The 12,595-nt window shown below is 44.5% G+C and overlaps 1 protein-coding gene across 3 annotated transcripts in view; it reads left to right on the top strand.

The window, feature by feature from the left end:
- Nucleotides 1-12,595, top strand: part of PLCZ1 (phospholipase C zeta 1) — a 1,132,435-nt gene that overhangs the window by 1,022,319 nt on the left and 97,521 nt on the right. For all 3 annotated transcript variants that reach the window (XM_085652690.1, XM_085652689.1, XM_085652688.1), the window contains one exon: nucleotides 3,878-4,013. In XM_085652690.1, the coding sequence (XP_085508816.1) occupies nucleotides 3,878-4,013 (136 nt within the window). The remainder of the gene's footprint in view (nucleotides 1-3,877; nucleotides 4,014-12,595) is intronic.

Raw genomic sequence — 12,595 nt, 5'->3', positions numbered from 1 at the left:
CAAGTTTGTTTTATCAGTCTTGGTGGTTATCACTTTAATAGCTAACACTATGGGCTTAATTCTGATGTTGGGCGGACCGTTGTGGTGGTCCCGACACGTTAATTACAATGTGACCGAATACTCCCATTTGTCAATGGGAGCTTGTGCTGTGGCCCGAAACTTGCCTATTGACAAATAGGAAAATCTGTTCATCCCTGCACCGGGTGGCAGGCACCTCAGGATCCCTACCATGTGGTGCAGGGAGGCCTCAGGATGAAAGGGGCCCTGCTAGGGGCCCCCCATTCTGCTTTCCAACAAGCTTTCTATGTCTGAAAGCCCAACATGGAAAGCCTGTCGGAAACCGACATCATAATCCCTACGGCGGAAACACCGTCCATAGGGATTATGGACAGGCCTCCGACTGGTCAATGGGCTCAATGAGCAAGTCTGAAACCAGACAGAATGACCGTCCTGTTTCACTTTCGACACACCTGCATCGTAATGCGGCAGTCGAAAATGAAACCGCGATGAGACTCGGAAAGCTTGCCGACCTGCGGTTGGAGGCTTTCCGACTCTCATTGTAATTAGGCCCTATGTGGAATTTGCATCTACATTAGGGCCCAGGGTTGGAATCTGTAATATGTACATCCGTGAATTCATTTTTCAGCAGCCATGCTCAGAAATGACAATTGTGCATCATGCCTACTCGTCTTGGAGACACACTGGCACAGAAAAACGCATGCATCTGACCAAGCTACGTCAGGAGTCATATATGTCCAATTCGGACACTGCTAAATTCACGACTTCAGGGTCAGACCTCTCAGAGTTTCTACAAATAGTAGACAATGCATCATTATGATCAACTATTTCACTTTCTATCCCTTCTTATCTATCAATAACAATTTAAACTTCCACTTTCAGGGAAGCCAGGTAGATATAGTAAGTGAAATCAATATAAATTTGCCTATGTATAAAACATTTGAATATGTTAAATTTGATGACTGACCACGCAAATTTGTAAATCACTATCTTGCGTGTTGTGAAAGAGTTAGTAACTTTCTAAATCTCCCAAATGACGTAAGGACCATTATGGCATTTGTTAAAACAGCGGAAATCCCATCTGCTGGGTCTTACTTGTCTCTGCTGGTGGAATCCCTTGACACGTCAGACTGTCATGTCAAACGTGCAGTCATGCAAGACATCACTAAGAAGGGGAAGCAATTGTAATGCTGAACCTATAACCTGTATAGCACTTGAACATTAGAATAGCACATTTATAAAAGTACAAAAGAGTAAATGAAATGATGTCTTTATGCCGGAGATTTATCGAATAAAAAGTCAAAGGAAAATGTAAAACCCCCTCACAGCAGCAATTACCTGGGAAGGCCGACGGTGAATTATTATTCTTATAGCAACTGCAAATAGTATTGTCCCCATGGATACAAGAAAGAAGGTGAAGGCTACTTTGATCTTTCCTATACTTAACAAGTGGATGTTGTACCCAGTGTCATGTCTGGACCCGATATAGCCGTCGAAATAAGAAACGGCACTCCATTGTGTATTTTGTTTAAGTAAAGCAAGCATCACATCTCCAAGCAGCTTCCAGATAGCAATCATTTGGTTTCCTACACCTAGCAGTCGCCAGTGCAAGGGGAAGCATATCCATCTTAACCATTAAAAGGAGGAGGAGAATTTACATCCAAATAAAGTTCTATTTCTCAGTCAGTCTTTGCTGCCAAATAGTTTTCTTCCAAATTGCAAAAAAAAATAACTACTAGACAATAAATCTATACTTTGTCTTTCTCAGCAAGCAGGACTAAGGGTTACATGGTCTACACTGACGATAATACGGGAGGACCCTAAATGTAGCTCAGATCAAGTTTCTACAGGTTAAACTCAATAAAAGAAGATTTGATATTCAAACAAGAGTCTCTTTTAGGGATTGTTTCTTTACCAATGCCAGAGGATTGGACCATAGCCTAACCCAAAGAAGAAGCAATGTGAGGCCCCACACAATATATCATTCTGAGTTAGTTTCACTTTCAGCAAGTCACTCGAGTTTATTGCCCCATCAATATTATTTGATTTCCCTTTCAATTGCACCAAGGCTTTGCCCCGCACGAAGCAGTGTGGCCAGATTTCATCTAATAAACAGCTACTATATTTAAAACACATTAGTGAATAAAGCTGCGATCAAATTTGAAAGTACTATCCACTGTTCTTGACAATTCTTGATTACTCTTTTTGATCTGAGGGTTCCCTGTCCTTAAAACAGAGAACCTGATGCATAAATAACAGAACAAATTAAACTTTGCCAAAGTTACAGTTACAAATATATCTTTATCCTCCACCACTATCATTTTGGTGTTGCTGAACTAGTGACAATGAGCTGTCTGTAGGGCAAACCTAACTATAAATATTAAACAAATGGTGCTTAGAAGACCTCCTCAAACTACTTCTTTTATGTCATACCAAGCAATCCTTTTGTGGGGTAAAAACAGGTGTCTGAATTTCAAACAGAGCAAACACAACAGGGTGATGGACAGAGTGCTGAAACTTTTCAAGCACTCACCCCCAGTAAAGAGATCTGGGTTGAATCCATTGTTCTTTTGAACACTATGCCACCCCTGTTTGGACCCAGCCATATGCAAATCAGTCTTCACCATTCTCCTTATGAGAACAGTTCAGCCCAAACTGCCAAGCGTGGCCTTCCCTGGACCAGAAACAAGCATCCTGGGATCGGTTTCTGGGTATCACCCCTAATCAGCCAGACTAGCTTGAGTCCAGTGGCATAGCGAGCAAGGGACCCACGTCTGGACATACCCATGGCCACTTAGGGTGAACATAGCAAACACAACAAGATGATGGATGGAGTGCTGAAACTTTTCAACCACTCACCCACATTTAAGATATCCAGGTTAAATCCAATGTCCTTTTGCTCACTGTGCCACCAACGTTTGAACCCAACCATATGCAAATCAATCTTGACCCAGCTCCCCATGGGAACAGTCCAGCCCGAACTGCCAGACCAGGTCCTCGCTGGACCAGAAACAAGCATCCTGGGACCGTTTTTGGTTTATCACCCCTTGTTAGTCAGGCTATCTGCAATCCCGTGGCACAGCATGCAAGGGACCGACATCTAAGCATACCCTTGGCCACTTGGGGCAACCATAGCAACCCCAAGAAGCGGAGTGAGCAAAAGAATGATAGATTTAAACCAGAACTCTTGACTGAAGCTGAATGTTTGATTTATTTAACATTCCATCCATCATCTGTTGATACTGCAAGTTTCGCCCTAAGTGAAATGGGTCTGCCCAGGATTTGTTCCCTTGCACGATGTGCCACTGGATTCAAGCTGGCCTGGCTGATGAGAGGCTATTCCCCCAAACTGGTCCCAGGATACTTGTTTCAGGTCCAGAGAGGACCAGGCTGGGCTGTTTGGACTGGACTGTTCCCATGATGAGCAGGCTCAAGACTGATTTGCATATGGCTGGGTCCAAACTGGGATGGCAAGGTGAGCAAAGAAATTATGGATTTAACCCAGATCTCTTGACTGGGGGTGAAGGTTAGATTTATTCAACATTCCGTCCATCATTTGTTGCCACAGCAGTGTATTTCAAACAAAGAATGCCTTGGAATTGCAAAACCTTATCAGTATAGGAGCAGGGACCAAGCTGGAGACCATGTTAACTAGACAGTGTACAGAAGCCAAAAAGCATACCCGGAGTGAGTATAGAAATCCTGGAAGTGCATTTGTGTCTGTTTTGGATATCATTTTGTTCTCCTTACAATGTAACCAGTCGTTGGCCAAAGTAACTGATAAAAACAAGAATATATTAGATTCTCTGACAAATGCAATCTGTTCTAAACATGGCTTTTCTTAATTTTTTTCTTGCAGATAATTTGCGGCAATCAATTATTAATTTCAGATGAGGCTCTCATAGGTGACAAACTTAACCCCTTTGTGACTGTAGAAGTCCACGGTATACATATAGATGAAGCAAAACAACAAACCACAGTTATAAAAAATAACGGTGAGCTGCAAAGTCTTACTTCATAAACCATAGTTAGTGTGAGTGTGATATTTTTCATGACAACCCTACTCAATGTTATCTTGTACAACGCTTCAAGTCTTAGTCCTTCACGTGACATCCTAACCCATTGCAGGTGGTCTGCTTGTTGGTTTGCTTCCATTGTTCTAATCAGACTAACACACCTGAAGGCAGTGATTTGTAGGTGAAAAGCCTAGGATTGGAAACAGTATTCTTGATAACTTCAAGTGAGGCTGTCCCAGCTCAGAACATAATGGTTGTTTCAAATTATGTGGTAGAATGCATGCTCTCATCACTGGCTATTACCTCTTGTGAAGGATTACAGTAATGTTACAGAGATATTGCTAATACATTTTTTGGTATTAAGGCTACATTTGTGGTTGCTAATATGACCGTGTGCCTCCACCAATAAGGCTTCCAACTAAGCTTTGAAGAGGATGAATATCTTCACCAAAACAACGAAAGCTTTGTTAGCCTGAGTATTTACCAAGGTACCTATATGGCTATATGTGTTCCTGTCAAAAGACTAACCTTTTGCAAATGGTGATGACGAATTCTTTTCGTTTACCCTTTCCCGATTATCTTTCTTTAAGAATAATTTTCTCCAGATTGTCCAAACCTACCTGGTAAAAAGTAATTATTGAAAAACATATTTGTTTCTTCATGTTAGTTTTGTGTGTGTGTAAGGGGGTTCCACTCATCAACCTCCAATCCATTATTTTTCTTTTTTTAAAGGAGGGTTCCCTCTTTCCTCTGATCTCCGACGATCTTTTATCCTATGCCCGGCCTATAATAACGTGTATGCTTCTTTTCCATTAACTTTAATGACAAATCACCAATGTATACACCTTATGAGTTAGATTTGGTATTGAGTTATCCTTTGAGCTCAAATATAACCGTGATGTACACCGAAACATGTCACCTGAACAATATATTCAATGTGATGACATTGTTAGTGTAGCAAAATAGAATTGCTTTGACTCAGGTTAGTGTGAATTGTATCCGGTCTTGCTATAACTGTCTTTGTATTGACTGTTCAGTTAATTTAGCTGGCAAATTACAGGGAGGTCAGGATTGAGTGATAAGAATTTGTCCATGTGGTGCCCTTTCCTAATGGAACTTATAGGTGGCACCCATACAACAACTAGTGGAACTTGAGGTACAGTGGTGCAGTTTGAGATTAAGAATAACAAGGGATTTTTTAGTCTGGGAGATCTTGTAATACACTACACACCAGCATGTACTTTCACGGCATGCGCTTTTCAATTATGTCACACTCCCACCCATTCCAAAGGGCCACTCTCAACGCCATCATTTCCAACAATGACCTGGCCTCCCTTTCCAACATCCTACCTATTGACTGGTCAGACCATCTCCTCATCTGGTTCAAGATCGAAACTACTCCCCTCTATCCCACCGCTAAAAATTGCAAACCCCTGAAATGGACCAGAAACCTGAATCAAATGCCCTGTGGTGAACTGGAGTCTAAACTCCAAGCACAACTTCTTCTCACCTCGCCCTACCAAGATGCCAACGAGCTCAGTGAGCTTTTCAATAAGACCGTCAATGATGTAGTTGACATATTAGCCCATCTCAAACAAAAGAAACAAAGAAACATTTCATCCAAAACCTAGTTTAACTCGGACCACAATGAAGAAAGATGCTCACTTAGATTGATGGAAAGAACTTGGAGACAACACCCCTCTGCCTCCCATCTAGCCCACCTCTGAGCTGCTAGATCTACCTACAAGAAACACATTTTCAATGAAAAGGCTACCTTCTTCCAAACACTACTTGATCGTGCCAAAAAAAGACCCAGAGAACTGATTAACATAGTTCTAAATCAAACATCTTCAACCCCCCCTTATGCTAACTGCCTCAACTGACAAATGTGAGGACATCGCCAACTTCTTCTCTGACAAAATCTCCAAAATTGATCAATCCTTTTATCTAACTCTAATACCACCCAACCCACCCTTGTTACTGACACATCCTTTGATGTTCCTCCCTCGCTGAGTCCACCTCTGACTCTGCCTCCTGACCCTTCCTCCCACCTTCACGTTCCCACCTCGCTCACTCGATCTCCTGACCCTTCCTCCCACCCACATGTTACTCCAACCTTCCGTGCTTACAGCTGAAAAACAATGCATCCTGGCTTAACTTCCACCCTGTGACTGAGAGTGAAGTCTTTAACATCATTGCCAAACTTAAACCGACCTCACACACCAAAGACCCTCTACCCTCTAACCTTGTCCAAGACCTAAACGATATTATCGCTCCTTATTGGACTACTATCATCAAGACCTCCCTGTCCACAGGATGTTTCCCTTACTCCCTTCAGCTTGGACAAATCTCTCGTTTTCTCAAAAATCTCACTGCTGATCCTAATGACCTGAACAATCTCCGCCCTATCTCTAGCCTCCCACTTCTTTCCAAAGCCCTTGAGAAATTTGCTTTACTCCAATTGGACAAACACGTTAACAATTTCAATTTACTTGACTCCTTTCAATCCATGTTAAAAAAATGCTGCATCACTGAAACCGCTGTGCTTAATATAGTCGATGACCTCCATTGTTCCCTTGACAAGGGTGAGTCTTGCTTCCTTATTCTCCTTGCCTTCTCTGCTGCCTTTGATACAGTCAACCACAATTCCCTACTTAACTCGCTTAAGACTCGCTTTGGTCTCAACGGTCTTGTCTTCAAATGGTTTGCCTCGTATCTCCAACACAGAACTCAACAAGTCAAAATCAAAGATTGCCTCTCAAACCCTGCATCTATCTCCCTAAATGTCCAACAAGACTCTATTCTCTCCCCGTTCCTCTTTAACCTCTTTATGGAACCCATTACCCTTATTCTGAAACAAGCCGGAATCAATTATCACCTCTATGCTGATGACACCCAACTTTACTATAAGATTAGGTCTCACTCTGACGTACTTCATCTTAATAATACCCTGAGCAAGATCCAATCCGGTTTCCTCTCCAATCATCTCAAACTAAACGCAATAAAAACTGAAATCATCCTCTTCTCTCCAAAAAACAACAAGCGCCCAATCCAATCCTGGATCTCTGTCCTTAATGCCCTTAACTGTCCGCTCTCCCTATCCAATTCAGTGAAATCTCTTGGGATCACCATTGATAAAAAGTTAACTCTCAACGACCACATACAAAACTCAGCCAAAGGAGCACTCTTCACTCTTCGTCATTTGAAGAAAATCAAACCCTTCATTATTCCACCTGAGGATTTCAAAGGGATTGTTCAATCTCTAGTACTCTCAAGAATTGACTAGGGTAACGCTATCCTCACAGGAATCCCTAAAGTACACATAGCCCCCCTCAGATCAGTACTCCACTTAACGGCCAGGCTAATCACGGACTATAAGCGTTTTGACCACATCTCCCCAACCCTTAAGGCCCTTAGTTGGCTGCCAATTGAAGGTAGATCCTCCTACACGACAGCATGCATTACGCATAAAGCTCTCCACCAAGATACTCCATCTTACCTCTCACCGAAACTCAAAAAAGCTGGAGAGTGCAGACCGATGAGAAGCACTAACGCTCTCCTCCTCTTCCCCCCCTTGTCTAAAAAGAGAACCACAGAATCACACTCCTTCTCTGGAAATGCACCGTTCATCGGTAATGCTCTCCCCAAGGACTTGAGATGTAACCCCTCCTACCTCAGCTTTAAAAAAGACCTCAAACTTCACCTACTCAACGAATATATGGGTCCATAACCATACCCCCGACCCTACACCAAGCCTCCACTGCCTTGTTTATCATTTACCTCATCCCTTTTCCCTTGATTCACCCTTCCCCATCCCTATCACTCATCCTCCCCCATCCTGACCTTCCCTTTCCTCATCCCTTCCTCTCAACTTTCCCTCCCCTCTTTCTTATTTTTCACCCTGATCACTCTCCCCCTTCCCCATCTCTCCCCTCTCCTCCATCTACTACCCTTCCCCCTCTCCTCCAAAAATCTCTCACTATGGGGCATATCAACAACAACCGGCGATAATTATCGCTAAGCGCACTTAGCGCTAGGATAATTATCGCCGGCTAGCGCTGGATTTTTATCGCTGAGATAGCGTGCTATTAGCAACGCTTATCTCAATAGCGATAAAAATCCTCACGCTAAGTGGCTAACGTGAGATTATCTCTGGAAACCCAGCGATAATCTCACGTTAGATTGTTGATAGGGACAGACAAACTTAGCCATGATATCCTCCTTCCATAGGATATCATGGCTAAGTCAGAAAAATACCAGACGTAAAAAAGCAGCGTTAACCGAGGTTAGCGCTGCTTTTTTTGTCTCTAACAGGGTTAGCGATATTCTTGATAATAGGAGAAATGTCGCTTAGTGACATTTCTCCTATTATTTTACTCTGGAACGCCTCCTTTGCATCTCATTAGAGATGCAAGGGGAAGGGTAGAGTAAAAGGGTGCTAACATGCCAATTTGCATGTTAGCACCCTGTTGTTGATAGGGTGCTAGGTTTATCTCTGCTTTTTTGGCTTTTAAAGCCAAAAAAGCAGAGATAAAGCCCTTGTTGATATGCCCCTATCTGCCTTACTCACTATTCTTATCCATTTACTTCTCATCCTTAGCCCAATCCCCAATCTTTTTTTCTCCCTCCTTTCACTTTTACGTAACCTTACCTTACTTCTTGTTACTGCTCAAACTAGCCCTCCGTGAGAGCTTTCACTTATACTTTGCTCCCTGCCCATTCTGTCTGAACGAACTCGTTTTAATTTTTGCCTCTCTGAATGCGTTGCTATAGCCTGTGCCTCTGATTAGTGTTTAAATTCATGTACATTGCCCTTTGCCATTCTTGTTTTATTTTCTTGGTGTTTTACATGAATGCTCTGCTTCTGAATAACAATGCTGTGTCTTATAATCCTTTTGTACTCTTGTAAAGCGCTCTGATACCTCTGGGTCGAGCCAGCGGTATAAAAAACCTTTCAAATAAATAAATAAAATAAATGACATTGAAAGACATTCCTTTGCAACATTCTGATTTTAATAAATAGAGTCTTAGCGGAAGATATTTTTACAAGTAAAACTACCCTGTTTTTCTGTTCACACCAGACTATGATGTCCTTAAATAATGAGATCATAGACCCAATAATTCACCTACAACAATTAGCCTACAAAAACTCAGTGTTGGAGATTTATTCCGTGTTGATGGACGTCCTACAAAGAAAACTGACCTGGTTGAAAGTGCAGAGTACCTAAGCGTTAATGAGTTAGTTAATAGCAAGGCTCACACAGTTGCAGCCAGTTTAGGGCTGGAACTCCTCACAAAGATCTTAAGTTTCCCAATTCCATATGTGAGTAGGTCTCCTAATTCTAGTTTTTCCTTTGCATCCTAGTACTTGTAATCCTCTTTGTCCTATTATATATTCAGGACTACAAGTGACAGAAAGCGAAGAAAATCAGGAATAGGTAAGCTACGTAGGTATGGAATCATCAAACTAGACAGTTCTATAATATTCCCACGAGACTGAATCTAAAAGTCTTCCATTCTATCTTTTGAAAATGACAGACATTCCATGTCCACTCCACATATTAAACACAGGCCATGCCTATTTTGGTTAATCAACAAACAATAAGCAAGAACAAGTTCCACAGCATACTGTTGCAAAGTCATACTGTGTTCCCTGTGCACTCACATTTCTTGCTGGCTGGTACTGGTGGTACCTGACTCTGACTGTCTCTGGGCTCTGTGTAACCAGGCCCAGGGCCAGTGCTATGTTGAAACACAGTGAAAACACACTAAAACATGTGGGTACACTTACAATTGGCATGACCTACCTGTAATGTGCAGGGCCCTAGGCCCTCATGCACGCTAAATAAGTATACGCAGACACAGTTAGTTGGTGTGTAGAACTGGCCCAGGGCACGTGTGCCCGGCCCCTTTTATTGTCAGGGTCACATGTCCAGTGACTCCTGTGGTGGATGAGTGTGGGGTGGGGTGTGAGCAAGCCCTCTGGGAGTGGCTGGCACATTGGAACACTAGACAGTGATCAGCCAATCACTACATCCCTCCAAAACTTTATTTAAAAAACCAACTGAGTCCAACCTGTGGGAGGGAACAAGACAATAAATAACAGAAACATCAGCTGAGTCTCTTTGGCTGCCTGCACGGCAAAGACAATGACAGCAGCTAAGACCACCAGTTCTATTTGGCACAGTTCATTGGTGCCCTTCGGGTTCGGTCTCCTTTCAACTCTGTGCATGGAAGTTGACAGCAATGTCTTTCTAGGCATAGCTCTCTTGGTGACGGAGAATGTAGAGTGATGGTGGAGCTGATAGATGTAATTTTTCACAAATCAGTCCTGGTTGTCGTGGGATTTCCATGCAGGCAGCCTTGCTTCTCTCTACGAAATGGTGGGATGGTTGCAAGCCATCCCTCTCACCATGATGCCCCTCTCGCAGGTGTTCCCCTCTCACAGGATATCCCGGAGGCCCTCTTCACCAGGCTTCCACTAGACTGGGTGTACTTTGCTGTGTCGTTCCAACGCCACTTGCCAGGTGTGTGGAGAAATCACTACAAGTCACACCTTCAAGTCCTTAGTCCACCTGAAGGGTAGGTGTTTACTCCATCCACTAAACACGAGATCTTCATCTTCCTGGGACGTGTGGAAAGGCGGCTGTAGACTCATCTCTCGTGGCGGGACCTGCTCTCATCCTCGTCCCCGAGGCCTTTGCCCCTGGGTCACCATGGTCTGGTGTGGGGTAGTCGGATCCTCTTCTTCCATACGTCCGAGCAGTCTCACCGTCCAGTCTCCCATGCGACCCCAAAGGTGGATGTCACGAATGGTCCAGCCTGCTCGCCTCTACAATCACCAGGTTTTCCAAAGACTTGTGGATAGTTGTTTTCTCCAAGTGCCACCGATGTTCTCCAGGTTCTGTGCTCCATGTCAGATGTTTTTGCACTTGTCACCTTTGCCTTCCGGTGTGTGAGTTGTCACATCACACACTCCTCTCTCCTTTCTTCTTCGCGGTGGCATCCTGCCACACAGTTACCTTCTTCTTGTTCTTTCACTTTGTGACGCGGTCTAGTCCCCTCCGGTCTTGCGCTTCTCTAACCAGGCCTCTCCGTGTGACGTGCTCTTTACACGGGTCTCCCTGGTCCTGTCCTACCCCATGGACAATGCATTCTCTTCTTTCAGTGACCAGACCTGTTGTCGCAACTTTCTCCCATTCATTGCTTCCGACTCCAGGTTAATCTTGTCAGACCTCCTGGTCATCATCTTCACGAACTTCTGGCGGTCATCTTCTTCACGACCTTCTGGCAGGCGATCTTCACCGTGACCCTCTGGCAGATCATCTTCTTTGCGACCTTTTGGCAAGTCGTCTTCTTCGTGACCCTCTGGCAGGTCGTCTTCTTTGCGACCTTCTGGACGGTCTTCTTCTTCGCGACCTTCTGGCAGGTCATCTTCTTCGCTACCTTCTGGCAGGTCGTCTTCTTCACGACCTTCTGGCAGGTCATCTTCTTCGTGACCGCCTGTCAGGCTGTCTTCTTTGCGACCTTCTTTCTCGAGGACGCGCTCTAGGCGCCTCAATACCACCCCGACGTGGTTCTTTCTTTGCAGCCTCTTCTCGGGCTGGCTTGACAGGATGAATCATGCCGTGTGACCACCTGGCTTCCTTGCTTTCGAGCTCCAGCCTGTACCATCCACGTCTGGGGTACATCTTCTGCGCCATTTCACTCTGTGCGCTCTTTGCTCGTCTTCCACTTGCGGTGGCCTCCTCTCACCACTGGGCGAGCATGCTGCGCACTTCCTCCTTCACCGTTCAGGGACTTGCTGCCTTCTCTCCCGGTGGCAAACTCCCATTTTCCTTGCTTGCTGCAGTGATCACCTGTGGCCACTAGGCACCACTGCACTCTCCTTATCAGGCTCTGGCAGCCTTTCTGTATACAGTTCCTCCAGTGCTTACTGAGTATTTCACCCTTTATGCCTCACTCACTTGGAGTTCCGCTTGTTCTGGTTGGGCAGGTCTTCTTTCTCTCAACAACGTCTGCCTGCAGCAGCTGTTTGTGTGCCTCTTTGCCTTTCCTTCACACGGCAGGCCATTCTGCCTCTCTAGACCACTAATGCCCTGTTGTTGCAAAGGAACACTCCCTATGAACAATAGTGGAGGTCCCAATCCATCTCTCTCCTATTCACTGGGTGTCAAAGCCACCATTCTAAGCTTGTCTCGTTATGTACTAGTTTATTTTTTTCTTCAAATTACTATCGCTCAGTTTGCTGCGGTGCCCTGCTCACTGCAAAGGTGCTGCTGACCCTCTCTATGCACGGCTGCTTGAAATTGCTGCTGCGTCCCCCTTGCACTGTCTCCTTAAACTTTACTCTTCTTCATGGAAGGCTGCAGTGCCTCTCACGGCCTCTAGGTGACACTGCCACTATTCCTCCCTCTCGGCTTGGTTGTGCTACTGGGGGAACTCTGTTGCCGGTGTGCAGGGGCCCCACACTTCGCTGGTGCCGCAAACAATCTACACTTCTTTGCAGCACCTCCCCAGGCCTCAGGGACAAAGCACACCCCCGTCGGCTGCCGCCAAAC

Source organism: Triturus cristatus, chromosome 4_1 (assembly GCF_964204655.1).
Source record: "Triturus cristatus chromosome 4_1, aTriCri1.1, whole genome shotgun sequence".
In the NCBI taxonomy this organism is placed as follows: Eukaryota; Metazoa; Chordata; class Amphibia; order Caudata; family Salamandridae; genus Triturus; species Triturus cristatus.
This window is presented reverse-complemented; position numbering and strand designations above follow the sequence as displayed.